The sequence below is a fragment of the Aspergillus fijiensis genome (assembly GCF_003184825.1).
Source record: "Aspergillus fijiensis CBS 313.89 unplaced genomic scaffold BO72scaffold_7, whole genome shotgun sequence".
In the NCBI taxonomy this organism is placed as follows: domain Eukaryota; kingdom Fungi; phylum Ascomycota; class Eurotiomycetes; order Eurotiales; family Aspergillaceae; genus Aspergillus; species Aspergillus fijiensis.
Window position 1 is genome coordinate 725,317 of NW_024468983.1, and position 27,827 is coordinate 753,143.

At 53.4% G+C, this 27,827-nt stretch overlaps 7 protein-coding genes and 2 non-coding genes across 9 annotated transcripts; 3 read left to right on the forward strand and 6 right to left on the reverse strand.

Annotated features, from left to right (window-relative positions):
• Positions 1 to 3,322: 3,322 nt before the first annotated feature.
• On the reverse strand, positions 3,323 to 6,775 carry BO72DRAFT_465922 (putative amino acid transporter; the record flags this gene model as incomplete). The annotated part of the gene is made up of 8 exons (XM_040946744.1): positions 3,323 to 4,111; positions 4,167 to 4,395; positions 4,454 to 4,808; positions 4,882 to 4,964; positions 5,051 to 5,052; positions 5,710 to 6,330; positions 6,400 to 6,647; positions 6,724 to 6,775. The coding sequence occupies 8 exons, from the start codon at positions 6,773 to 6,775 to the stop codon at positions 3,323 to 3,325; spliced, it is 2,379 nt and encodes a 792-aa protein (XP_040805028.1).
• Positions 6,776 to 7,236: 461 nt separating this feature from the next.
• BO72DRAFT_t55 lies at positions 7,237 to 7,308 on the reverse strand. The gene has a single exon. It is a non-coding gene; the product is annotated as a tRNA-Arg (tRNA).
• Positions 7,309 to 7,522: 214 nt separating this feature from the next.
• Positions 7,523 to 7,595, reverse strand: BO72DRAFT_t54. Its single transcript has one exon. It is a non-coding gene; the product is annotated as a tRNA-Arg (tRNA).
• An 891-nt stretch (positions 7,596 to 8,486) lies between these two features.
• Positions 8,487 to 9,925, forward strand: BO72DRAFT_370328 (DUF1479 domain-containing protein; the record flags this gene model as incomplete). The annotated part of the gene is made up of 2 exons (XM_040940959.1): positions 8,487 to 8,687; positions 8,756 to 9,925. The coding sequence occupies 2 exons, from the start codon at positions 8,487 to 8,489 to the stop codon at positions 9,923 to 9,925; spliced, it is 1,371 nt and encodes a 456-aa protein (XP_040805029.1).
• A 2,497-nt stretch (positions 9,926 to 12,422) lies between these two features.
• Positions 12,423 to 16,002, forward strand: BO72DRAFT_397356 (putative translation elongation factor eEF-3; the record flags this gene model as incomplete). Its single annotated transcript, XM_040942060.1, has 3 exons — positions 12,423 to 12,784; positions 12,885 to 15,780; positions 15,889 to 16,002. Exons 1-3 carry the CDS (start codon positions 12,597 to 12,599, stop codon positions 16,000 to 16,002), a joined length of 3,198 nt encoding a protein of 1,065 aa, XP_040805030.1. The 5' UTR covers positions 12,423 to 12,596.
• A 2,020-nt stretch (positions 16,003 to 18,022) lies between these two features.
• Positions 18,023 to 20,475, forward strand: BO72DRAFT_492998 (uncharacterized protein; the record flags this gene model as incomplete). Its single annotated transcript, XM_040948346.1, has 5 exons — positions 18,023 to 18,046; positions 18,159 to 18,487; positions 19,277 to 19,704; positions 19,732 to 19,811; positions 19,870 to 20,475. 5 exons carry the CDS (start codon positions 18,023 to 18,025, stop codon positions 20,473 to 20,475), a joined length of 1,467 nt encoding a protein of 488 aa, XP_040805031.1.
• A 69-nt stretch (positions 20,476 to 20,544) lies between these two features.
• BO72DRAFT_369999 (NAD(P)-binding protein) lies at positions 20,545 to 21,845 on the reverse strand (the record flags this gene model as incomplete). Its single annotated transcript, XM_040940940.1, has 5 exons — positions 20,545 to 20,678; positions 20,726 to 20,836; positions 20,894 to 21,074; positions 21,143 to 21,633; positions 21,764 to 21,845. 5 exons carry the CDS (start codon positions 21,843 to 21,845, stop codon positions 20,545 to 20,547), a joined length of 999 nt encoding a protein of 332 aa, XP_040805032.1.
• Positions 21,846 to 22,545: 700 nt separating this feature from the next.
• On the reverse strand, positions 22,546 to 24,810 carry BO72DRAFT_369968 (M3 family metallopeptidase; the record flags this gene model as incomplete). Its single annotated transcript, XM_040940938.1, has 3 exons — positions 22,546 to 22,738; positions 22,799 to 23,439; positions 23,494 to 24,810. The coding sequence occupies 3 exons, from the start codon at positions 24,808 to 24,810 to the stop codon at positions 22,546 to 22,548; spliced, it is 2,151 nt and encodes a 716-aa protein (XP_040805033.1).
• A 999-nt stretch (positions 24,811 to 25,809) lies between these two features.
• BO72DRAFT_370277 (stearoyl-CoA 9-desaturase sdeA) lies at positions 25,810 to 27,240 on the reverse strand (the record flags this gene model as incomplete). Its single annotated transcript, XM_040940953.1, has 2 exons — positions 25,810 to 26,939; positions 27,000 to 27,240. The coding sequence occupies 2 exons, from the start codon at positions 27,238 to 27,240 to the stop codon at positions 25,810 to 25,812; spliced, it is 1,371 nt and encodes a 456-aa protein (XP_040805034.1).
• Positions 27,241 to 27,827: the final 587 nt, after the last annotated feature.

The window sequence follows — 27,827 nt, forward strand, 5'->3', positions numbered from 1 at the left end:
ACCGACGGAATCTGGGGGGAGACAACAATGCCTTGGGAGTGTGGGTTACTTATACTATACGAGAAACGAAAATCCGCGGAGAAAAAAATCCTGGCGAGCAACCCGGATATGTACCAACCTAAATAAAACCATGGCTTTCGCTTCGAGCAATTGGAGCGCGAGCGGGCCGGAGCAAAGAACAATCTCAATTCTCAGCCCAAGCTGGTTTGGATATCGCGGCTTCGAATTGTACTGGGGCCCCCAAGAGACAATGGATGTGTATGCCGGAAAGAGGAACTTCGTTCACCTGTTTTCCCCTCTTAGGGGGTGGGTTGGGGTTGGTGGGCCTACGATTGTTGCTGTTCTTTCGTGGGAATGTAAAATCAACATTATTAATAGATTATTTAGATAGACAGTTCAGGTATAAGTGAACTAAGCTTCACGTGCAATAATAGGAAGAGAGATGGAGTAGTTGCCAGCAATGTCTCCACAGCGAAACCCGGGGGGTAAATCTGCGCACAGCTGTGAATTGAATCCAAGAGGAGCTGTCGGTGTAAAGATACACACACACACACACACACACACACACACACACACGGGGAGGATTGATGGGAATTACCTAGGGCTTCTTTGCCCCCTCCAAAGCAGACTACGGAGTAAAATCATTCCAAATGAGTATATGAGGAAAGGGCCTACGGAGCGCATATCATTATAGCCCGTTGACCATGCGCCTTTTCTCCCGCTCAAAACAGTCCAGCTGGGTGGGTTGGACTCTTCTTCTCCAAGGGCCCGCGGGGCCTCCTCCCGTTTGCGCGTTGGATTCCCACGGAGACCCAGTGGCATTTGGCGTGGATCTTGTAGCCACGGAGCGCTCAAAGTCGATGAACATCACGCAGCGGGTGTGTTCGTTCCCGGTCATATTTCCCGGGATGGGATCGATCGCCATAGAAGCACCCCTAAGCTATGGAGTTTGGGCAGTGAGGTCTCTCTCGGCTTGTTGGATCATCTGGCAGCGATCGAGCGCATGCTGACGGGCTAGAGTCCTTCCAGCAATTTCCCATAAACATCATATGAACAATCTCAACAAGGCCATCGTAAGAGAGCGGGCGGCGAAGTGCCAAGCTGCCAAGGAACTGACGGGCACGACCGTCCCTTGGATTGGGGCAAGACGTGAATACGTGTGAGCCTCTCGCGCTTGATGCCGTCCACAAATTCTCTCGGTGCGCCTTTGCCGACAAACGTATACCCGTGAGACCAGAGAGTGATTTTAAAGAGCGCCCCACGCTTCCCGTGTACGTGCAGCGATTCGCACCCCAAACTTGTACCAGGCTGTAGTTTCTTGGGAGAGAGCTGCTGTTTGAGCTGTCGGATGAGCGTGGTCTGGTTCAATCGATGGTGATCAGTCCCGTGGTCGAGTACATTTGGGCAGTTGCGATCCACTTTCCCACCTCGAATCCGGCCTAGAAGGCACACTTGTGTGCAATACTGCCGTGACTTGCCTTGGGAGCGTGAGGTTTGCGTTTTCTGTACGGTCGGTGAAGATGGGGGAGGAAGACGGGACCCTCGAGGTTGCCGTCGACTAGGCGTGTCGGGATCATAGCCATCATGAGTGTCGAAGGCCTGCAGGCCGCAACAACCGCAAATCTGGATCTGGTTTTGACGGGGGATACACGGCGGTATTCCAAACGACTTCGAGACGGTGGTTTAAACTCAGAAGCAGAGCTGTCCTCCTCTAGAATCTCATCATATACCATCTCTCAGATCTGTAATGTACTTGATGTCCAAGTAACCCAAGCCACATCTCGGACTGGCACTTGCAAAGAGCGAACAGTAGGAGCCGACATTTGGCCCACCGCATTTAGATGCAGTCTATTATTGTCCTTTAGATCTCCTGTCCATCCTGTAGTCGGTCCGACGTCCTCCTTCGGCACGGAAAGGTAGTAGTAAACGGTAGAGGGGTCGTTTTCCGGGATGCGAAGATATATATACGCCTCACCAGTAGAGGCCAGGCCGAACTCTACCCCACAAAGAATCATATAGGAGGATGTTTGAGTGATGATTGATGCCACAATGCGACGGCAGGTTTGCTCCGGTGACTCCTTTGGCAGACGAAGGACTTCATCAAGGTCCATATCTTGCAGGCCAGCCTTGATGTGAGCTAGAGAAACCTTGTGGGGTGCTTTGTATTCAACGATAAAGGCCGGAATCTTCTCTTCCGGGCCCTTGTTGTACACACAGAACTGATCTGCTCGAGGTCGAGAAGTCCGTGTATCTTTCTGGCCTTCCCGGAGCGGCTGTGCTGAGGGATCAGCCCTGGATTTCGCAGCTAAGCGGTCGGACCGACGTGGTGGTCTTTGGGACAGGCTCAGAGAACCAACTATATTCGGATCGTCAGTCAAAGTATTGGCGTGATTTCGAAAGTGATGTCGCCCTTTAAACAAAAGGTTTGTCGAAGACGGGTGTTTGTATGGAGCTGTTTTACAATAGAAGCAACGCGCGACTCCACGGTCTGTTGGTACAGTACCTACCTAGGCAAATCAGGGATGCGAATGGTACAGTCAGAAAAGACAGTATCTATCCATATTGAAGAGAGAGCATAGTTATACTTGTGGGATTAGTAAGTATTTAGAACAGATCCAATTAAATTGCTTGGTTATTGGTTTAGTTGCTTCCCCAAGTGGGTCTCGGAGCCAAGCTGTTGTATTCTAAGTGTCCAGGAAGGGTTAGGTAGTCGCTGACCTTGTTCTACTTCATGCATTGGGTTGTCAAGTCCCACTTCTAATCTGGAGTCTACAGGGAGATGCAGTGGGAGAGGGATCCCCTAAAAGGGGGGGGGCAAGGATGAACTCAATGGTCATAAGTGAAGACAAAAAAAAAGTAACCATCTGCGAACTCTGAATTGATTGTTTTGTATGTGTATTTCTGATTCTCTGAGTTAAAATCCCGATCCCGACTCTGGTATATCCCAATGGAAATCAATTCAAATAAAAGAAAATGCGTAGATGTCTAACAAACGCATGAACAAGAGACAAGAGTTCCCCTGAAACGCCGGTGCCGTGGTATAGTGATATAGTTCCAATCAACTGTAATCCTGAATCAAGACCCCAGCTCTAATAAACCTGCACGCAATGCGGAAGGAAAATGGGGGATAAGGGGGGGGGGGGGGGGGGGGTAATGGAAGACAAAAAAAACCAAATGGAACTGAGATTGAAATTGAGATAAAATAGGAAAAGGGAAGAAATTAAGTAAGGGAAAGAGAGAAAAGATTGACAGAGGTTGGTAGAGGATGAAAGGGAATCCAAAGTCAAGCCTAGCTTGGCTCTGCGTAGGCCTGCCTTGAGTGCTAATGAGAGGCAAGAAAGACTGAATTCGTGATAAGACACACGACCATGACCAGGACTCCGTAGATCACAAGACCCAGACTCAGCTTGCGCAATAGTGCTCTGCGCCATTGACGAGTGCCGCGGCGAAGGATACCACTCTCCGTCAGCGGACGGGTTTGCGAGGTCTCGATGTCCTCATCGTCATCATTGCCGTCAGACATGATCGCATCGCCCGCCTCGTCGTCTTCCTTCATCAAGCGTTGATGGTGCGGCGAGTCAGGAGAAGAGATCTTGTAGTAGAATAGACCTGGAAGAATAAAACTGATGCTGGTACTGCCGGTGCTGCCGACATAAGCAAGCACGGCTTCGAGCGATGACACGGTCATGGCAACGATGTAGCTCAACACGAGAATGGTGGTGGTGATGATGGAGAATCGGAGGTCACTCATTGGCTCAGGGGCACGGTTGCCTCTCGACCCCAAAAGTGGATGCCGGTGGGGCGAGCTGTCACTGGAGCCCGCGGGCTTGGGTCTCCAGCGCAGTACCGCATCGACAGACGCCCGACACGGGTGGCATTGGAGCGGATAGGAAAACATGACAAGCATGACAATGGCGGCACGGCCGATCGTAGCATAGAGGCCTGGCGGGTACATGCCAACGATGTTCCCAGCAACGCTGTTTCCAAACGAAAGGTAGCCGGTGATAGCCACAAGAATATAAGTCGCAGCGGCGCTACCGATGCTAGAGAAGACGACTCCGGTAGTTCGGAAATGGCTGTTGTTGCTGATCTCGTTCAAGATCGAGAACATCTGTTGCACTAGTCAGCAATGCTCTAATGAAGCATCACGCTGGAAGGCATCATACATTTTGATGGCATGTAAAGGCAAAGACAATGACAGGAAGGCTGCTGAGCGTGGGAACAGGGCCTGCCCAGTGTATCACGCGAATAGGACCCCGATCAGTGGTTGTGTCTCCGATCACGAAATGGTAGACTACCAATACAACCAAATATGCCATGGAGACGAGTGCGGCAATACTCGTATATTTGAGCGAGTCCAAGCGTCGGAGGTAGGAGAGAGGAATGACAATCAACCTGAAAAAGTAGGACACATTAGGATAGTCCCAGTATTAATCCCCATGGGGAGACGTACATGAAGGCTGTTACCCAAAAATGACGGTCTACCAGAAAGTCGTAATCCGGAGAACCCCCCACGAAACCCTGAACCACCCCCGGCATCAGATCTCCGATAATGATAAGATAGCTGACTCCGACTCCAAAGCATTTAATCGCGATCGCGGCATCGAAGATAACGGCCGCATTGGGGTATGTGAGCTGCGACAAGGCGAAGAACGAAGCGGTTCCACGCTCCAGGTATCGTGCACATTGAGACTGAAGATATAGACCGAATCCTGCTGCCATTCCCGACCATAAAATGACAAAGACACCGAGTACGATGCCCATGTGCGAGATCGCGAGTGGCATGGCTAGGACACCGGCGCCAATGACTACCGGAATTTATCCCATCAGAAAAAAACGCCAATATAGAGAATCCATTGATTGCGGATTGTTCCAACTCACTAGTGTTGACCAGATTGATCACGCAACTAATCCAACTGGCGTCGCCATGGTGTCCGGCGCTTCGTTTCCCTCTCCCGCCACGCCTGCAACAATAAACCGTCAGCGATAAGAAGCGCCGGAGAAAAAAGCAGGTGCGGAGAAAAAGGGAGTTTCTACCTTCGAGACGTACTTCTGGGTGAAACCACCCCAATGGAAGCCTCATCGTCCATCATGTTGGCGGCACAAGTTGAGGTTTAGTGAGAAAGTGATTGATTGATAAGAGGTGGCCACACGACAGGAGAATTCCGGGGTGGGTCAACCCGGCATACTATGAGGTCCAAGGCCACTTGAACTTGCGACAGCAGGCAGGAGAGAAGAAGAGAGAGGGAAAAGGGGAGGACAAGAGTGTCGAGGTGGTGTTCTTGAAATAAACCACGAGTTACAGAGTAAGGGTGAAAGACGAGGGAGGGAGAGGAGCGAGGAGAGTAACGAACGAGTCAAGAGGGGCGGAGATAAGTTGGAGGGAGAGAGATTGGATTGTGGTCGGTCATGGTCACGGTTCCTTCGTATCTTTCCCAATTTAGCTTCCTTAGTCAGACACCTTCCCTTGCCGCTCTTCTCCGCCTTTTTCCCTCCTTCCCCTCTTTTATCTCAAATGGGTTAAGAAATGCGATGGACATAGACTTATAATAGATCCACTTGATACTCTTTTTTTCATTTTTTATTTCATTTTTTTTTTTCATTCTTCGTTGGCAGCACAATCTCACTATGACTACTTCCCTACAGCAATGAAAATAAAATCTACAGCTTCGGCTTTCCCCAATCCTGCTGCGACAGCAAATCATATACCTCATCCTCCAGCTTATTGGCGTCCGACACCGTATTTCCGGGCCGCTGACCGGGGCCGGGATCATTAAAGGCACTAACCGAACGCACGGTCTTGGAGACCTCCAGAATCGTTCCTCCACTAACCATAAACTGAGGACCCTGACCTGTCTGATCCCCAATGATCTCGCCAACATGATCTTGCTGGATCAGCGCCAGCATGACCTGAGCCACTTCCTCGGGGGTCACCCACTCATCGGCTTTGGCGTCGACGATCTTGATCTTTTCGGGGTGGTCCGTCCAGAGCGGCGTCTTGATCACCCCGGGAGCCACCGCCGTGACGCGGATCCCGCATTTCTGGTCGAGCTTGGCCAGGGACCGGACCAGGCCATTGATCGCATGCTTGGTGGCTACGTAGATTGGGGTTGCCAGAGCAGGATTCTGCCCGGCAATGCTGGAAATGTGAACGATGTGTTTGCGGCGTTGGTTGCTGCTGGTGCTGCCCTTGCGGAGGAAGTGCGCGATGGCTAGCTGCGTCGTGCGGATGGGATGTGTCAGGTTGATATCGAGCAAGGCGTACCGGCCCCCATCTCGTGGATCTCGACTCTCTGGCGTTCCCGGGGGTCGCCAAAAGTTGGTCCAATGCTGCATGCGAGACAGGCCATAAGCTAAACATCCCTTGCTTCTTCGGGGGTTTTTACGGGGTGCACATACAGGCTCGTAGATCCCTGCCCCGGGGCAGACGATGTCCACTTCCCCGAATTCCTTCTCTGCTACTTCAAACATATGCTCCAGTTGCTTCCAGTCGGTCACGTCGGTCTTCTGGAAGACAGCACGGGGCCCATTGGAGGAGGCCGCGTACTGATTCACCAGCGACTGTGCTTCGGGGCGCAGCCCTAGGTCGGCAATGAGAACGCCGCACCCATTCTCAAGTAGAATTTTCGCAAAGGAGAGGTTAATTCCTACATTAGATATATCAGTGACATGCCTTTATTCGCGTAGCAGCCGCCTGGAATTAGTGAAGGAGTGTTGACGCACCGGAGCCTGCTCCCGTGACGATGGCAGAGCGTCCCTTCACAGAGAAGGACATAGTGTATTGAAGTTGGTGATAGAAGCGACAGAAATGGGCGCTATTATCGCCGTGCCACATGGACTTTTGTCTTCTTTATACCTCGTTCGGGCAGTATCAATCCGAAGGTTCGGGGTGTTGTTACCCGCATTCAACATTGTGGACCGAGGGAAGGAGATTCGACGAAGCTGACCTGGACCCGGACAAAGACCGATGAGGGGAAATCGACTGGGTCTGGTGGTCCGCAAGAGTGAGTATCGTGTATCATGGTGCGTTGGGTTAAGTGGAAGAGCGTGGTCAGTATAGCCTTCGCGCGAATGGATGTTCAGCCATGGTTGCACAAGACCGTCCCGTGAGCAACGATAACTTGAAAACAAAAAAAGAAAAGAGAGGGAGGGATCACATCTATGAAGCCTAGGATTCATAGCATGTGGGATAAGATGACCATGATGATAGGACAGGTACCAAAAAGGTACAAGAGAAGCCCCCGGCGAGGCTCGAACTCGCAACTTCCAGATTAGAAGTCTGGCACGCTACCATTGCGTCACGGGGGCTGTTGTTGTGAAAGGGCCAGCTCTATTAGTTATATGATCCTACACTAAGCTTGGTCATCATTTGGGATTTCTCATCGTAGGATATCCATCATGATAGGATGGCAATTAGGTTTGCGAAATCTGAGATTTAAAGTTGGACAAAATTCTAAGCGAAGCAAAAAGAAAAAGGCTCATTACTATCACTATCCTTCACACAACAAACAACCAAAATAACAGCCCCCGGCGAGGCTCGAACTCGCAACTTCAAGCTTAGAAGGCTTGCACGCTACCGATTGCGTCACGGGGGCAGTTGGTGATCCCAGCCCTCGATCTCTGCATTCATGAGGCGTTGCCAAATGAATGAGGGCAGCCCTATACACACGCACCTTACGACGCACTCACTAGCCGGCTTTGTACAGCGTTGTACAACAGAGCATAGCAGCATATACACCCAATTTCTGCAGTTGCACTCACTTCTCCTTATCATGGTTCCCTTCGCCCATTCATAGATTGTAGGTGGGTTAGACAACTGCCATTCCTCGCCATGGTGACACAATGCCCTCGAGTTCAAAAGTTGGAAGAGTTCATCGTGGTCACACCGAAGATTATGCCACAATGCGTAGGAACTCGAGCCATTCCAAGTTTGTATGGTTCTTCGCCCGTACTCTGGGGAATACTATCGCGGACAGATGGAGCACAGTCGGAGGAAGTCCACTACTATCGCCGTATCGCATCGAGGTGCAGTGCCAGTTGGTCGAGTCCTGCAACAGCCACTATACCTGCTCATTTCTCCTAAGCATCGACCGTACAGACAGCTGCTACCACCAACCCCTCATCACCTCCCACTCGAAAGCAATGACTTGCCGAACATAATGGATCCAGTCGGCAGTTTTACGAGTCGCCTCGCACAGAAATGACTGGATCAGTGGACAGTGACGCAGTGATACCCCATTTCAACTCGCTTCGAACGCGGGGCGTCGGCAACTTACTCAAAGCAGTAACCGGCCCGCTCGCTGGTTTGGGCTTCCCGACAATTGCCCATGGGGTATAAGATACTCCGCAGAGGCCATTGGCCATTGGGGCTATCCCGATTCCCAGAGGTCTAATAGCTACGCAAGCTACTGGTCAAAATGACATTATCGAGATTAACAGCCAGGGCAACCGCCCGCGCCGCATCGACATCGACCTCAGCATCGCCGATGACCAAGGCCGCGGGCGACATCTCCAGTGTGTTCCCCAGCTTGCGGCCCGACTACAAACCAGAGCCCTTGCCCTCGCGGTTCCGCGATCTAAAACTCCAATACTTTGAGAAGAATGAAGAAGCATTGAAGGAAAGCTGGAAGCGACTTCTCTCCAGTCTCGAGGAAGAAGTTCACAAGATCAAGTCGAAGGGCAGCGACGTACGTTCTATGCATGCATACATCTCCTACATATCCCCCCTTATGGAAAACCTAACGCCTGGATCCAGATTATCCCTTCCGTTAGATACACCGATGTCGTCAACGGCACCGTTCCCGAGTCCACTCTCGCCGAGATCCGGCACCGTGGCTCCGTAGTCATCCGGGAGGTCGTCCCGCGCTCGCAAGCCCTAACCTGGAAGACGCAGATCCAAGAGTACATCGCGGCCAACCAAGAGCGCGTGAAAGCCTTCCCCGCCGACTCACCCGCGGTGTACGAGCTGTACTGGACGCCGTCGCAAGCGGCGGCGCGCAGCGACGCCCACCTGCTCACGACGCAGCGCTTCCTCCAGCAACTGTGGCACTCGTCGGACGCGAGCACGCGCATCTCGACCCGCAACCCGCTCACCTACGCGGACCGGCTGCGCATCCGCCAGCCCGGCGACGCCAAGTTCACGCTGGGCCCGCACATCGACGGCGGCTCGCTCGAGCGCTGGGAGGACCCAGAGTACGCGCGCGTCTACGCGCCCATCCTGGCCGGCCGGTGGGAGGAGTACGACCCCTGGGACGCCAGGCACCGCGTCGCCGCCCGCATGGACCTCTACAACGGCGCCGGCGCCTGCTCGATGCTGCGCTTCTTCCAGGGCTGGCTCTCCATGTCGCACACCGCGCCGGGCGAGGGCTCCCTGCACGTCTGCCCCATGCTGCGCCACAGCTCCGCCTACACCATCCTCCGGCCCTTCTTCGATGGCAAGACCGGCCAGCCCATGCTCGACAACGCCTTCCCCGGCTCCGTGCCGGGCGCGTGTCAGGAGTACAACCCGCTCACCCACCCGCACCTCGCCCTCGAGACCACCATGGTCTCGGTCCCGGAGGTCCAGCCGGGCGACTACGTCGCCTGGCACTGTGATTCGCTGCACTCGGTCGACAGGGAGCATCGCGGGTCCGGCGACTCCAGCGTCATGTACATCCCTGCCACGCCCATGTGTGAGATGAACGTCGCGTATCTGGTCAAGCAGCGGCAGGCGGCGCTGTCATACTCCCCGCCGTGGGATTTCCCTGGAGCTGGCGGCGCGGGTGAGGCGGGCTTCAAGGGGGCTCTAGACTGGGAGACTATCAGTCCCGAGGGTCGAAGGGCGATGGGTCTGGGTGAAAGTCCTTGGGAGGTGACGGCAGATATGAGTGAGGGCGAGAAGGCGGTGGTGAGGGCTGCGAATGAGATTTGTTTCGGGCGGACGTGATTTGGGGGTAGTATTCATTAGAGTTTAGCGCTTCTTGTATAGGTGGTATAGTGGACTGCTTATAGGAACATTGATTCATTCAGGACACGTGGACATGTGTTGGTTGGCTTGAGTTATGCGTGGTATGACTGCATGGAAATACTATCGGGCATCTTCTATTACATCTGAATAAAACCAACGACGTTCCCTAAGGAGCATTGTCCCGTGATGACCCTTGCCCTAGTTATGGCGAGTGCACGGCTTCATCGTGCATTGCAAGACGCAGCATGACGGCTGCTGCTCTGGTTGCGATGTTTATAGTCCGTTGAACAGTCTCAGAGGCGTAGAGACACATTATACCGAACGTCGCTACAACAGTTTGTTCCAGTAAACGAACTTGTTTTTCACATTTTATTGTCTACACACGTACAAAGTAACCTTTACAGAACGAATGCCTTGCTATAATGAAATGAAGGGGCATTCTCTAATTATCAGTTCGTTATAGCAAGCTCCCCCATAATGGAGAATCCGGAGAAGAAAGCGACAGGAACTTTATTTCTGATGGCCGATAAGCATGATAAGGGAACCCCCGCAGGGCTAAGCTATGTAGGTGTGGAAACCACCTACTCCGAGCCGAGCACGTAGACTGCTATATGTACCGTACCTAAAGTAGTAAGGGCAACCCTGCACAGTTCATGCGGTGAGTTGGATGCCCCAAGCCCAGCAAATGGCGGTGTTGTGCATCTCGCCCATCAGCGTTCATTTGTCTCAGACAAGGGTTGCAGCAGCCAGGGAATATGTCTATCCCTGGTTGATTTTCTTTGATTCCTCGTATTTTAGGGATGATGCCCATTCTGGACTTTCTAACGGTTGGCAAGGGCAGTAAATATCCGGGGTGAGATTGTAGATTTAGGGCTCTTTCAACAGCACGCTTCTGTCACATGAAAATCAATCGAGTATCAACGTCTGAGTAAGCATCAGGCTGACCTCCAGATGCCCCTCAATTGTCAAACTTGGTTCAGTTCAAGATTGTACAAAATCCTCCTCCTATGTATGTATTTCGCTTAAGGCGGAGCAAACATATTTGTCCAGCAGAGATTGGGTATGTGCCAACGAAGCAGTCATCGCGATGGCGTCGTGGAGCAAGCACACCACGAAAACGGATTTCCGCCTCTAACCACGGGTGCATCTCAACTCTAATGTTTCAGAGTTTTTTTTTTTTTTTTTTTTTTTTTTTTTTTTTTTTTTGCGCTGTGTGTTGTGTCATTTCCCAAATCTCTTAACCTTCTTTTCTTCTTCCCGGCCACCGCTTAGAAGAAAGACCATTGAGCCGTCGCCGTCTAGAATGGGGGGCTGCGCCACCGGGAATGATCTGAGGGTGGCAACTGAAAATAGACCTCGGAGCAGCAGCATCTGCAGGACCCCAACCAGGCAAGCAGAGGGCGGCGACGGCGGCGGCGGAGAACCACCTACAGCCGTTCCGCAATGCGCGCTACGTATCAGCTTTGAAGGAACTGATTGCTGCACCCCGGAATCATCACTGGGAAGGGGATGAACTTGACTTTTTGATAGTATCCATGAAGGGAGGGGAGGCGGGGAGGGGGTTTATGCTTTCTTCTACATGTACTATGTATGAGGGATGCGCTAAGGCCGCCTGCCCTCCTTATACCGCTGGATTAATTGCAGTGACTTGCAAACATGAACAACTGGGCAGATGATCAGGATGGGTCGGATATCGTGATGAGCCGCGATTCTCAGCCCTGTCGAGGGTCTTGTATAACATCCGTATATTTGTGGAATCAAATAATGAGGATACGTGCTTGCGGTGGGGTTGGCTGGTAGTCGAGTCCGAGTTTGGTAGTTTCTTGCTGTCACTTATTCATCACTAGTGACGACTAGTTAGAATTATCGGTCAGAATTCGTTGTATACATGAGTATGAGTAATTGCGGAAGGCAAACTTCGGGATCCCGTTGAGAAGGAAGGAGGCGATAGATGGATCGATGGCGGACAATAGCAAAGAGACTCAAAGGATGCAACAGCAAGAGCCAGAACCAGAGCCAGAGCAAGAATCTTACATATGGAAGTGGAATCAATGGGTGGGGGGAAGGAGAAAGTTGGCAGGGAAATGGCTGACTCAGCCACTGCCGCCCCCGCCGGCCAGCCATTGAGGGTTGTCGATTGACCACGGTCGTAGCCACAGACTCCAGTGGGTTGGCTGCTGCTGAGTCGCTGAGTCCTATCGAAACTGACCCTAAACTATATCCGGCGCTAGTGCGACCCATTCTAAGGAACAAGAAAAAATTTTTCTTTAAATTTTTTAATGGCTGAGCGGGTGTTGGGCGGCGAAAAAAAGGCCACAAAGCGATAAATATCATACCCCCCCAATCTACCCTGTTCCCCTCCTTTCCCTCCTTCTCTCTCTCCCTCTCTCTCCCCTCATCCTCCATCTCTCCCTTTTTTTCAAAAGAGGTTTTGTTCCTCTAAAAATTCTTGTGTTTTTCTCCTTTGTCTTTGTTGGACAAACAAAAATAGAGGCCGTTTTAGAGCGTGCGTTGCGTCTTTTGTGAATCAGACGCAATCTTTCGTGGGCCACCACCTCCTCTTCTCGAGATACCCTAGAACGTTTTTTCACACGTTCTCGCTTTTTATCCTTTTTTCTCTTACGATTCTTCGGAACCTTTTACGACCAAAATGCCTGCTGCTGACGCTTCTTCCCTTCCTGCTGCCACCAGCAAGGAGACTGCCCAGTCCGTGGCTGTTCTCGAGGACCTTCTCAAGAACCTCAACCTCTCCACCTCCCAGGATGAGGTCAACGCTGCCACCGACAACCTGGCTCACCTGTTCAGCGGTCCCATCCCCGAGCAGGTTCTGCCCCTGAAGTGAGTATCATCGTCGTCGTCATCATTGCGTGGTCTGGTCATTCGAGTTAGACCGAAAAATTCTGCAGACGGGAGAACGAGACTAACCACCCGGACTTAGGGCTGTCGAGGCTTTCAAGAAGCAGCTCGCCAACAAGAAGGATGCCAACGCCCGTGAGCGTGCCTGCAATGCCATCCGCGCCATTGCTTCCCACTCCACCATCGCTCCTGGTGTCGAGCCCCACCTTGTCGCCATCCTCGGTGACGTCCTCGCTACCGTCGGTGACAAGATGGTTCCCGTCAAGAACGCTGCCTCCGCTGCCGCTATCGCCATCGTCAAGGGCATCAACGGCAACGCTGTCAAGGCCGTCCTCCCCCCCATCCTCAACTCCCTCCAGAACGCCCAGAAGTGGCAAGAGAAGGCCACCGCTCTCGAGTGCATTGAGGCTCTCGTCGAGTCTGCCCCCGCTCAGCTCTCTTTCCGTGTTCCTGACCTGATCCCCGTCGTCTCCGAGGCCATGTGGGACACCAAGGCTGAGATCAAGAAGGCCGCCTACGGCACCATGGAGAAGGTCTGCGGTCTCATTGTCAACAAGGATATCGAGCGTTTCATTCCTGAGCTCATCAAGTGTATCGCCAAGCCTGAGAACGTCTCTGAAACCGTTCACTTGCTCGGTGCCACCACTTTCGTCTCCGATGTCACCGGACCTACCCTCGCTATCATGGTCCCCCTGCTTGACCGTGGTCTTGTTGAGCGTGAGACCGCCATCAAGCGTAAGTCCGCTGTCATCGTCGACAACATGTGTAAGCTGGTCGAGGATCCCCAGATCGTCGCTCCTTTCTTGCCCAAGTTGATGCCCCGTCTCGAGAAGAACTTCGAGACCCTGGCCGACCCTGAGGCCCGTGGCAAGACCAAGCAGGCCTTGGAGACTCTTACCCGTGTCGGTGATGTCAAGGACGGCAAGATCCCTGAGATCTCCACCGCCGGTGACATCTCCACCGTCGCTGCTATTCTCAAGGACATCCTCAAGGAGAAGCACACCACCCAGGCCGAGGGCGCTGAGGCTGTCATCAACTACGTCGGTGCCGTTGCCGGTCAGCTCGTTGACGAGAAGGACGCTGAGGTCACCAGCTGGACCCAGAACGCCCAGCCCTACATCGCCGCCATCGTCGGTGAGGAGGATGCCAAGAGCGTTGTCGAGACCCTCCGCAAGAAGGCTTCTCCCCTCGCTGCTGAGGCTGATGCCGTTCTCTCCGATGAGGAGGAGGGTGAGGATCTGTGTAACTGCACTTTCTCCCTGGCCTACGGTGCCAAGATCCTGCTCAACCAGACCAACCTCCGCCTCAAGCGTGGTCAGCGTTACGGTCTCCTCGGTCCCAACGGTACCGGTAAGACCACTCTTATGCGCGCCATCAACAACGAGCAGCTCGAGGGTTTCCCCAAGAAGTCCGAGGTCAAGACCGTCTACGTCGAGCACGACTTGGACGCTGCCGATACTGAGCAGACTGTCATTGGCTGGACCATGAAGAAGCTCCGCGAGGTCGGTCTTGAGATCCCTCAGTCCGAAGTCGAGGCCAAGCTTCTGGAGTTCGGTTTCCTCAAGGAGCAGCTCGAGGGCCCTATCACCTCCCTTTCCGGTGGTTGGAAGATGAAGCTGGCTCTTGCCCGTGCCGTCTTCGAGGACCCCGATATCCTTCTGCTGGATGAGCCTACCAACCACTTGGACGTCAAGAACGTCGCCTGGTTGGAGAACTACCTCTGCACCTCCCCCTGCACGTCCATCATCGTTTCCCACGACAGCAAGTTCTTGGACAACGTCATCCAGCACGTCGTCCACTACGAGCGCTTCAAGCTCAAGCGTTACCGTGGTAACCTGAGCGAGTTCGTCAAGCGTGTCCCTGCCGCTCGCTCCTACTACGAGCTCGGTGCCTCCGAGATCGAGTTCAAGTTCCCCGAGCCCGGTTTCCTTGAGGGTGTCAAGACCAAGGCCAAGGCCATCATCCGTGTCAACAACATGACCTTCCAGTACCCCAACACCCCCAAGCCCCAGATCACCGACATCACCTTCCAGGTCTCCCTGGGCTCCCGTATTGCCGTCATCGGTCCCAACGGTGCCGGTAAATCCACCCTGGTCAACGTCCTGACCGGTGAGTTGATCCCCACCTCCGGTGACGTCTACCAGCACGAGAACATCCGTATCGCCTACATTAAGCAGCACGCTTTCGCCCACATCGATAACCACCTCGACAAGACTCCCTCCGAGTACATCCAGTGGCGTTTCCAGACCGGTGAGGACCGTGAGACCATGGACCGTGCCAACAAGATCGTCACCGAGGAGGACGAGAAGGCCATGGACAAGATCTACAAGATCGAGGGTACCTTCCGTCGCGTCATTGGTATCCACGCCCGTAGAAAGTTCAAGAACAGCTACGAGTACGAGTGTTCGTTCGCCCTGGGTGACAACATCGGCATGAAGTCCGAGCGCTGGACCCCCATGATGTCCACCGACAACGCCTGGATTCCCCGTTCCGAGATCATGCAGTCCCACGCCAAGATGGTCGCCGAGGTCGATCAGAAGGAGGCCCTCGCCAGCGGTCAGTTCCGTCCCCTGGTCCGCAAGGAGATCGAGCAGCACTGCGAGAACTTCGGTCTCGACGCCGAGCTTGTCTCTCACTCCCGCATGCGCGGTCTTTCCGGTGGTCAGCGTGTCAAGGTCGTCCTGGCCGCCTGCTCGTGGCAGCGCCCCCACGTCATCGTCCTGGACGAGCCCACCAACTACCTGGACCGTGACTCTCTCGGTGCCCTGTCTAAGGCCATCAAGACCTTCGAGGGTGGTGTTATCATCATCACTCACTCCCGTGAGTTCACTGAGAACCTGACTGAGGAAGTCTGGGCCGTCGTCGACGGTAAGATGACCCCCTCCGGCCACAACTGGGTTCAGGGTCAGGGTTCCGGTCCCCGTCTGGAGGATAAGAACGCCGGCGACACTGAGATCGTCGATGCCATGGGCAACAAGGTATGCTATTCCCTCCTCTTTCCGCTCTCGGCTTTCCGCCGCCCCCACCCCCTCCCCCCCGGATGTATCCGATATCTTGATGACCCCTGATGCTAACTTTGACTTCAGACTGTCGTTGAGAAGAAGAAGAAGCTCACTTCTAGCGAATTACGAAAGAAGCGTAAAGAGAGAATTGCACGTAAAAAGCGGGGTGAAGAGGTTTCTGACGATGAGGACTTTTAAATGCGTTTAAAATGTCAAAAAGGGGTCGATTACGAGGCTACATAGCTTTTTTGCTTATGCTTTAATGTTCATAGAAGTCACGGTCATACGAATTCAAAACCTGGTTTAATGGCTTAAACACTACCTTCCCGCGTGATTTGCTGCTCGTAATATGTTCAGAATAGTGTGTACGTGGTCGAAATATCGACGGGATGTTGATTCTGATATCACGTATTGTGAGGTTATCTCGACATCGAGGTAGGGCAGCTGAAGGCGGTCAGGCCCGCCTTCAGCATTCTGCCCCCCCCCCTTTCCCCCTCTTCAAATCTAGTAGATCTTGGACCTTCAGCGCATCATCTCTTTGCACTTAATAATCCTAAGCTTGACGTCTTAAGGTTCTCTTCTCAGACTACTGAGTAAGGTCGGGCGTATTTCAGCGGATTTTGCCTCTATCGCTATGATCAAGATTCCTGGATATGTGCAGTCTCCCGCTGGGTCTATGCATGCCATCGGAACAGATCCACATTACAACTCTAGAATCTGATATTTATGCTGCTATAGCATAGCCAAGGCATTTCGTCTTGGATGGAAAGCCGTACTCTAGATATGGGAATCCCAATAATCTATGATATGCCTCCTGTCTGCCTGCTCGGTGAAAATGCTACTTCCAAGCTCCAGGATATACTCGTGGTAATTGATGTATCACCCCGTCCGACACCCACTATACTCATTGCATGAAATCCTTATCAATCGGATTATGCCATCTTAGACGGCCACTGCTGATGTCTACCTTTTCCAAGGGCTCAGCATACGCCCCTTCATGGGGAACTGGGATCTAGCATGCGGCTAGGGACAGCTTCTCATTCAAAGAGACCAAAAGCTAGGATATGCCTTGATGCATTACTACCGAGCGAACATCCTCATGAGACTTCCGACTATTCAATCTACAATGTCGGTTTCACCAGGATCGATACCTTCTGGAGTTAATCGCGGACAAAGAGCCAGTGAATCAATTGGCCATGCGTAGCACATTCAATGACGCAAAGGTTTTCCAGGGCTGCTGTCTGCAAAGCTAGCTACTTCAATCATTCATTGACCATACGTCTCAGCCGGCATCATTCAATCTTGGTTTAGATCTTTGGATTCGCTGACCACAATTGACCTGGTTGATGGCTATGGACCCTATTCTCCTCCTCCTCCTTCCTCTTCCTCTTCCTGTTTACTCCCACTCCCACTCCTACGCGTACTCACATACCAAACAATCCCTTCTTCCAGTTTCAGTCTCTCGCTTTATCTAATTCTTCCTCTCTTTATACCATATACTCTTTTGGAAAGCTATCTCTGCCAAGGGAGAAAAGCGCTGGCAATCACATTTCTGTAAGTTAAGGTCCACCTGAAACTGGCTATCCTGTTACTCAAGCAAAGTTGAGAATGGCGAGATTCGACGAGCAAAGTGTCTCTGACTAATAATTAGACCGCAGAAACATCAGACTAGAAATGCCGTCCCAAGACGTGCCGTGCCACCAGAAAGGCAATTCGAAATCTCGCGACTGAGATGTTAGTTGCTGCGGCAATTTCGAAGACTGCATCAAAGCAGTCTATAGATTCTCAACTCAGAGAATCCTATGAATGGATGACAGTTTCCAGTGCGGAGCCATCCTGAGCAGGATTGTGCGAAAAGCTTCAATGCGGATGCAGTATATCAGCATTGCTGATGCATCCATCTATGGATACTAGCACCACCTTCATCATCACCTTCATCACCACACCATCATTGGAAATGCCATCACTTCCTTTCCACGTCGATTCCAGCCGTTCGACACCCCAGCTCAGCCGCTGTTCCAACGAGAGCATGTAGAGGCAAAGACACAGAATTGCATACCAATACCGTTTCTATGCCAATTTATTAACAAATTGGCCACTCTACGTGCCCCGAGTCCTTTATCCGGAGAAAAGCGCAAGTCCATTACTATTTGGATTTCGAATCCTCACTTCGATGCTCAGCTATGCTTTTTTTTCTTGCCGGCGTTATCTTCACCAAATGCAGCTCGCGCTTGCGCATGGTGTGAGATATCGGCGAGTTCAAAGGCCATTTTCTCGCGCATACGGTTGTCATACCGAGAGCATATTGCTCACTATGGGGAGCCTGTTTATACAGGCTTTTATTGATTGTGCAGGTGGATCTCCTGGCCCTGGGTCATGAAGTGCCCGAAGATCTCTTCGAGGAAGACGAAGAGGCCCCTGTGTACAAAAAGCGCAGGCTGACCCAGGGTCAGGAGTCCCACATGAGTGAGCTGAAGGAGCGCCTCGAAATTGCCAAGGGGGCGTACAAGCTTCTTCGTGAGCAAGTCGATAGTGCCCTCGATGCGGCCAGAGCCGCAGAAGAGCGCGTCGAGGTCGCTAAGAAGGCGGCCGGAGAGGGGCGCGACAGAGTCAAGAGACTCTATGAGGGGATCCGTAGTATTTGTAAGGAGGCAGAGGAGGCGGGCCAGCCCCACCTGGAGCAGTTAGTTTTTCTTTTTCTTTTTCATTTTTTTTTCTTTTGGAGGAAAATTCGATCTAAGGATCTCCGAGTATCAAAGTCATCTAGTGATCTTTATTCTAATCTATAGATTATTATGGAAAAGTAACGGCAGCACTCCCAGGGATTCGCGGGCTAGAATTTCCATATGCAGGGGCCTCAAGCCGCGCGATGAACAGGCAAAAGGAGCCTGGAAGCAGGAGGGAAATGCAGGTTGTTTTGGGGCCATTACAGATGGCAATCAGTTCGATTTATCGTCCTCAAAAGTTGGGAGTTTCTTATGCAAGAAGGTTCCATACTTTCTCACCAAGAAGACATGCTTGATGCTTCTGTTTTGTAATTCTAGGCCGTCACAGTAACAATGCATCATCAATGAGTGCTGAAATGAAGTATACAAACCCGGTGCGATATTCTTCCGCTCCGGCATTGCGTACAAGTCGGAAACCACTTCTCTGCTCCTCTCCACCTTCACTTCGAGAAGGCATTACCTCTGGTAGTGACGATTCTACTAGCCTGGATGTGACCAAGATAAGACATTGAGCTAGGATGGGTAGAAGCTCCTGGCGTGCTCAAAGCTGTCGGACGTGTCTGGCAAGAAAGGTCAAGGTGAGTGAGTCTACACTGCTCCACTTCTCGGCTGTTACCCCGGATTCTAACCAAAGGCCCACTCCGGTCCAGTCTGACAAGACCCGACCCAAATGCACTCGGTGCCAATCTTCGAAGTTGACTTGTGGAGGATACTCACGGATGTAAGGGTTATTCTGCTTGTCACAGAACACATACTTCACATACTACACACCCGATACATCCTGCACATACAACCTTCGAGTGCGGTCAGCAATCATTGGTCGTTTACCAGGATCAAATACAGCTGATCGCTCACTTCCTTGACGACTACCTCCCCCCGAAGACCCCGGATGCAGTCACTTATCAATCGCCCGTCAACTGGGCCGAGACCTTTTCTTCTTTCTTGGAGGCCCAGTCGCCCATGGTCCACAGGTCGCTAGCTGCCTTAACCCTAAATCATGCCGCCAACAGCCGCCATGACGATACACTCACCCAGCGGAGTCGGCAGCAGTACGAGCTTGCGGTGCAGCAAATATGCGCCCTCAACGAGCTCAACCAGCCCACTGACCTCATCCGCAGTGGCATGATCCTGGCCCTATACAAGTCGTACACCTACCCGCCAGCGCAGAACAGTGGTGCATAACAGGTACATGTGCAAGCAGCCTGCAATATCGTACGGCAGCTGGAAGCACCCACGACGGTGCTCGGAAAACAGGACGTGCGACGGCTCCGTACCGTCGATGTATATCTCTGCTTTTTGTCTTCTGGCATGGGAACCTACTGATGACTGCATTGCTTAGTTCCTCCGCATCTGCATCGACGGACAAATTACGCCAGCCCCAAGTCTTGACCTGCTTACGGTGGCGTCATCAGACGTCTGTGACCAGCTTTTGGATATACTGTTTCAGATTACACAAACGTTATCGGCTGTGCGACGGAAAACACTATCGGGGAGGATCGACCGGTACTCTGCTGACCATCTAATGCGAAATGCATTTTTCCACGAAGGACGAATGCTCGATTGGTACCGAGGGCTGGAGTTGGAGAACGATGGCCCACCGTATGTGTCTCGAGCATCAGTCGTGGCGGCAAGAGCTTCTGCATCTGGAGATAGTATATTGGCGTTCCCGAACCCTTCGATCATACCGCTTGTGCTGCTGTATTGGATTGGTATGGTAGCCGTCTATGCGTCTCTAGCCAAGATGCTCCAGACGCTCAAGCAATCCGGGCAATTTGAAGCATCGACCACCTTGCCACAGCGGCTGAAGAAGGCTGAGAATCTGTGCCACTACTTTGCTACTCGTATCAACCAGTGCCACGCCGGATGTGCGGGCCTGGGGCTGGGGACTGCTATTCTGGCCGCAGCAACCTCTTTAGCTGCACGGCAGATATGCCCAGTCCGGTAAGATCGAGCAAACATGACAGTGGAAAATAACAGAATTGCTTGATCGGCACATTGAGATCAAATTTACAGCTCAAAGGTCGAACTCCTCCCCGACCAGTTCCTCCGTGTGAGCCCACAGCTTCTCCGCGTTGCCTCGACTTAGAGCATACGCAGCAGCCTGGTCATTAGCAATATGGTTATTGACCAGGTACGACCCATTACTCTCTGTTAAATGTCAGCACCAGCCCATACCCAATGGGAAAAAAACTCACCAGCAATACTCGGCTCAAACCCGGCCACAATCAACGTCGCGGCTGCCTGGCTCAATGATCTCCAATTCAACTTCGGGTCATCAACGACCTTTCCATCCTCGGTCTTCCATCCTGTCAAAATTCTGTCAGTTCATCGCGTCGGACCATGAAGAACGAAAGCTTACTTACCAGCCTTCACAAATTCCTCCAACACCAAATGCCTCGCAATGCCCGACAGAACCCTGTCAGGGTAGAGACTAACCGAAATCACCCCACGACCTCCGAGTTTCCCCGCCAAAGCCACGGAGAACAGCATATTCGCCGTCTTACTCTGCCCATAAGCCTGCCACTTGTCGTAAACACTTCCATTCTAGTCATTCAGCATCAGCATCCACACTCCTCGAACAGAAACAGAAGAAAGAAGGAAGACGACAGTACCTCAAACCCAACATCCCCAAACCTCACCTCCCCTCTCTTATGCCCCGCACTACTCACATTGACCACCCTAACCACCTCCCCATCCTTCCCCCTGTTACCGTTCCGCTCCAGCATCTCCCGAATCAGCAGATTCGTGAGCAAGAAATGCCCCAGATGATTCGTCCCGAACTGCAACTCCACCCCTTCCTCCGTCGTGGCATACGGACAAGCCATCACCCCGGCATTATTGATGATGACATCCACGCCACTAGTGTCTGCCAGGACCTCCTCAGCCGCGCGACGCACACTCTTCTGGCTCGCAAGATCCAGGACCACAGGTCTGACCCGGAGGGAGGGTGCCTTCTCGGCGATACTGGCGACGATGGTCTCCAATGTGGCAGGGTTCCTGCCAGCCAGGATGAGGAGGGAGGGGTGGTGCGTGGCCGGCAGCGAGGCGAGAGCGAGGGCTGTCGCGCCGCCGATGGAGGTGGACGTGGGCCCGGTTATGAGGACTGTGTGCGGTGCATTTTGTTAGTCCAGCGTGAGCTCAGCACAAGGTAAGAAGCAAGCGAAACCGAAGGGCAAAAGGATACAGAACGAGCAAGATGAGAAAATGTGCGAGTCTAGGCAAACCGAACCCACCTCTTTTCCCGCGGATATGCTCCGCGAGCGCAGTGCAGGCCTCTTCGGCGGTGGTTTGGGATGTATACGGTGTCTTTGGCATCGTGGTGAGCTTGGGATTCTATGGATGAAGTTGAGGTTGGGTGGGGTCGGTGGATGCTGTCCGTGGCGAGATGAGGACGTGCTTAATTGTGGCTAGGGGATTTATGCAGTTTATATGGTCCTTGCTCAAAAAGCAAGCCGGATCTATACCGTGGACTCACGGGGATAGTGCAGATAGTGCAGATAGTCAGTCGGATTTAAGCACGGGTGTTGATGACTAGCCAATCAGGGTGGGGTTAAGACCGAGCTTGCTGGGTGCCCCTGTCAGGTGGTACCTTAGCAGTGCCAGGCCAGGCCAGGCCATTGTTCCTGTATGCGTACTGCAGCGCTACGCTGTTCAATCCCACCAGGAAACCTATTTGGCTGACTGCCAATGTTTGGCAAGTCCCGCGGGCCTCCTTACATGCTTCGATGAGAACGTATCAGGGTGATACTCTTTCTTATTCAAGAAACTGCTCGCTCCACCTCAAGGTCTCCAAAATGCCACATGATTCGTAGGGGTTATTCAGGCCTACACTTGATCCAAAGCGACGTCTACACCCACTACTAGTATTCCTCCAATATACAGAACCAGCTACGTATACGTCCATAATGCATCCAATCAAGAGACATCAGCCATGTGATTTCCACTGGTATATTTGTAAACTTGAACTTGACTTCATTCATTCCACTCATAATCATCAACTCAGCACCCCGAGAACTCAAGCCAACCCCATATCCTTATAGAAGGCATCAGTCTTGGGGGCACGGCCCAGGAAGTCGGTCAAGATGGACATCTCGTCCTGACTGCCGCCCTTCTCGAGGACCTTGAAGCGGTAGCGACGGCCGGCCTCGGGGTTCATGGGGTTCTCCTTGAAGACGGTGTAGAACATGTCGGTGGAGTAGACTTGCGAGCTGGGATTGGGGGTCAGCATGGCCGGCCGAAAGAAAAGGAACAGGAGAGCGGGGACTTACCTCAGATATCCATAGTACCCGGCATCATAGCCGCCGATCAAATGGCCGAACGTGGCCTCGCCGTGGCCCCATTCCTCGCCGAGCCCCAGACTCTCGGGCCCCTCGATCTGGGTGATCTCGTGGCGCAGGCGGTTGTAGGTGGCGGAGATGGGCAGCTGCTTGATGTGCTCGTGGCTCTCGGGCTGGTGGACGGTCATGTCGAAGATGCCGAAGTGCAGCTGGCGCAGGTTGAAGAGGGCGTCGTTGACGTGCTTGGTGCGGATGAGGTTGGCGATGACCTCGTCCGGGATGTTCTCGGCGGGCGGGGTCTTGCCCGCGGCCTGTTCCTTCCACGCGGCCAGGTACTCGGGCGACAGGGTCGAGTAGTGCCGGCTCAGGGACTTCAACTGCGAGGGCGTCCAGCACCAGTTCTCCAGCATCTGGCTGGGGGCCTCGACGAAGTCGCGCACGGTGCTCGTGCCGTGGAAGCGCGAGTAGATGGTTTTGGACACGAGGTCGTGGATGCCGTGGCCTAGCTCGTGGAAGAGCGTCACGACCTCGTCGTGCTTCAGCAGACTCGGCTTCTTGGGGGTCGGCTTGGTGAAGTTGCACACCAGCGCGGTCGCCGGGTAGCGGCGGTTGCCGTCGGCATCGATGAAGCCCTGGCAGATTGGTTAGTGTAGGTTATTTGGATGACGCAGAAGGACAGAAAATACCGGCTGAAGGTTGAAGTTGGCGGCGTGGCCGTACTTTCCGGTCCGGGGGAACAGGTCCAGGTAGAGGTAGCCCACGAACCCGCTGCCCTCGGATTCGTCGTTCCACACACTAAAGATCTGGACATCCTCGTGCCAGACAATGTCGCTGCCCTTGCCCGAGGGAGCCACCTTCTCGCGGTCCTCGCCCGTGATCTCCACGAACACAAGGCCGAAAAGCTCCTCGAAGATCTTGAGCATGCCCTCGATGGTGGTCTGCAGGGGGAAGTACTCCGCAATGAGTTGCTGGTCGAGCGAGTACTCCTGCTCCAGCAGGAGACGGTCGTAGAAGCGGTTATCCCACAGGTAGTAGTGGCCGTCGAACTGCTCACCACGGGACTCGACGTCCTTCTTCTTCAGTTCCAGCAGGGTCTTGAGCTCCTTCTGCCCCCCGGCCGTCAAGCGGGAGCGCAGGTCGCCGAGGAAGTCGTTCACGGTCTTGGGCGTCTTGGCCATCTTGTCCTCGATGCGAAAGGCGGCGTGGTTGGGGTACCCGAGCAGCCGGGCCGCCTCGTCCCGCAGGATGATGGCCTCCTGGAAGAGGGGCACGTTCTGATTGCACTTGTTCTCGTTCTCGATGGTGACCTGCTTGCGGGTTTCCGCGTTCTTGGCGTACTTCATGGTGGGGAAGAGGTCCGGGTACTTGAAGGTCAGCCACAGCTTGTCCTCGTGCTCGCCCTCGCCCTTCTTCAAGCCGGACAGGACATCCTCGGGGACCCCGTCCAGCTGCTCCGGGGTGAACCAGATGCCCCCGCTCTCCTCGTTGAGGTTCTTCTGGAACTCGATGCTGATCTGACTGAGCCGCTTCTTGATCTCCTTGAAGCGGTCCCGCTGCGGGCCGGCCGGCAGACCCAGGCCGTTGCGGATGTAGTTCTTGTGCTCCTTCTCCAGCAGTCGGCGGGACTCCGGGTCGAGCGACTCGTCCTTCTTCAGCACGGCGTCGACGAGCGTGAACACGTCCTCGCGCATGACGGCCTCGATGAAGAACTCGTCCATCAGCGCTTCGGCCTTCGACGAGGCGTCCCGCAGCTCCTGCTCGGTTGACACCGCCTGGTAGAAGCTGAGGATGTGGGATTCCAGCGCCATGGCGTTCTCATCGTGGGCCAGGCGCTTGACGACGGCGTCGAAGGTGGCCGACTCGGGCTTGACGGTGGCGACGACATCGTCCTGGATCTTGCGGGAGCTGGCAATGAGCCGATTGGCGTCGTCGAGGATGGACTGGGCGGTGGCCGTGAAGACGGGAGGAGCCTGAGGAGGTCGGCGGAGATGCTCGGGGGCCATGCTGGCGGTGGTGAGAGATTTGCGAAGATTCGTCAACCCCGGGTTGGGAGTGGTTGGCAGTCGAGAGCCACGGAGATGGCTCAGGACTGAAGTGAGTCGAAAGGTGGGGGTGGAAATGCGAAGCGGAGGAGCCACGGTGACGAGGAAAACGCCCAGGAGAAGGACGAGGAGGGCGGGTAGATAAAAGGTACGGCGGAATTGAGAGGTAGCAATGGTGAGGATGGTGGAAGATGGGCGAATGGTTTAGGTTGGAGGGGGAGGGAGCGGGGAACAATACGTGGCTATGCAGTTGTGATGCAAGACAATGAGAGTAATGAGAGTTGGTGGTGGGTGAGGCAAGCTGTTGTTGCCAGTTGCCAGTTGAACCTCGAGCTCAACTCAGTTAGCGGAGGTTGGTCAGTTCAGGTCAGGTCAGGTGGATCCCACTCAGCTGCAGTGACCGCACCACAACAAAAACCCACACAACCTCTCTCTCTTTCTCCACAGTCTGTCAGTCCATAACCCACACTCAGTACCCTTCAGTTCCCTTCAAGTTTCAGCAAGTCTCACTCACCACTCCACAATTCCACTAATCCTCACTATTATACCTGCTGCTCTACTGCACAAGCAAGCTGACAAACAGCCTTGGAAAACCCTGCATGCACCCGCTATAAGAAACCCCGCACCCTACGAACAAGCTAAGCCTACAAGAACCAGACTTTGATGTGGATATCTTCATTGCTCTATTCTTAACAAGCATTGTGGAGTTTCGATCATATCAGGTCGCTTTTCAAATGCGCAAGCCACTCATCAAACCAGACACGCTCTGTCTGCAGGTTTTTAAAAGAGAAAAAAAAAAAAAAAAAGGAAAACAAATCAAGGCCAACTCCGGAAACTCCCAACACTCGGAATATCATCAAACGCCCTGTGTGCTAAATTATAAAACAGGAGACATCGCCAGAGGCAGAAACAGGACGCGAATTGTACATTCATGATAAGTAGTAGTCATGAACGAATCTTTTATGCCGCATCGGCGGTGGGGATAGGCTCAGGGATCTTGGTCACCTGCTCACCAGCACGAATGACCCGCTGGCCGGAGCCATCGCGGACATACTCAACGCCCTCTTTCTGAGCACGCTTCCAGATCTCAACCTCGCAACCACCACGAATGACACCAACCCGCATGGTAGAGAGCAGGTTGTGGGCGGCGTTGGAGTGGTAGTAAATACCACCGTTGAACATGGCAGTGGCATCCTTGCCGAGACCGGAGTTGATCATAGCCTTGCCACCGGGGTGGTCCTTGATGAAGTCGGTCACGTCGTGAACAACACCGGCGATGGCGACAAGGCCACGGCCATTCTTGGCCTGCTCAACATAGTCGTCCCACTCCATGACGGGAAGCTGGTCGAGGGGAGTACCCCAGTCGAGTCTGGCGCGCTTCTGGTCGATCTTCTTCTGGAGCTGCTGGACACGACCCTTCTCGATTTCGTTGGCGCGGAACTGCTTGAGGTCGTAGGCGAGACCAAGCTGCTTCCAGATCCAGATGCTCCACTTGGTAGGGTCGTACTGGTGCCACTCAATCGCGTTGCGGTAGTCGGAGGGGAACTCGTGGTGGAAGTTGTGGTAACCCTCACCCAGAGTGACCAAAGCAGTGATGATGTGGTCACGAGGAGAGTTGCGGTCGTCGAAGGGCTGGTCACCGAGCCAGTGGGCAAGCGAGTTGACACAGAAAGTGGCCTGCTGGACGAAGAAGATACGCAGAATACCGGCGTACACGAAGCCGCCCATCCAGTCACCCCAGCCAAGACCGGCAACGAGCATGGGAACAGCCAAGCCCATACCGAAAACGACCTTGAGGTAGTTGCGGTGCTGCCAGACGACGACGGGGTCTTCGTTCAGGTCGGAGATATCGGTACGGCCGATACGCTTGGGGTTCTGCTTCATCACCATCCATCCAAGGTGAGAGTAGAGCAGACCCTTGCGAACGGAATAGGGGTCCTTGTCGGTGTCGGTATAACGGTGGTGAGCACGGTGATCACGAGCCCACCAGCGGATGGAACCTTCAACGGCACCACCGCCGACGGCAGCGAGCCAGATACGGAGAGGAAGACGAGCGGAGTAGGAGCAGTGAGCCCACAGACGATGGTATCCTATGTCGAGCTACCGTTAGCATCTTGCCCCTGGCGAAGCAAATCGGGAGAAGTACGAACCTGCAGTGATGCCCAGACCGGTGAAGAAGTAATAGATGACGGCCCAGATGGCGGTCTTCAGCTGAAGAGGCGTCCAGAAAGCCTGGATACAGCCAGCCAGGGGGATGCCGATGATGAGGAAGACGTTCAGCCAGTTAACATGCTTGTACCAGTTCTGGCGGTTGATCGCAGTGTCGGCAATGTGAACTTTCTTAGGGTCCGCGGCACGAGACCGGGAAGCGTCCGCTGGCTTTGCAGACATTTTGGATGGTGCGTTGTCACTCGTCTACCCTCTACAAGGTGAGTATGTGGAGGGTGGTGGAAAGACGAAGTGGTCGAAGCGGATGGGAGGATCCGGGGGAGGGAGGTTTTAAGAAAGGGAAGGATTGAGGAAGAGACCCAAAGAATAAAAGAAGGGAAGAAAAAAGAATGAGGCAAGGAGAGGGTGGGGAATATAATCCAGAAGGCAAGAGAGGAGTCAGCAAAGGAATGAAGGATCTTAACAAATCCCAGAGGGGAGGGGAAAAAATCGGACGGAGTTGGAACTCGACCCAGGGTCCACTGGCGGGATGATGGTTGGGGAAACGCAAGGTTGGCGGCGAAGATGGATGATGCGGCAATGAGAGAATCCGGAAAGTGATTTGATCACAGGTCAGTCAGTGGTGACTGGTGAGTGGTCTGACTGCTGGATGACTGTGGCCGGGGAGATCCCGAGGTACTTGTTTAAAGACGAATGCAACACACATGGTGCTTCTAGGAGGGAACGGGATATGAAAGAATAATAATAGGTACTCATAGACTGGTGAGTGTACAGAAAAGTACAGCTTCAGGTTCGGGAGGGAGAGTTCC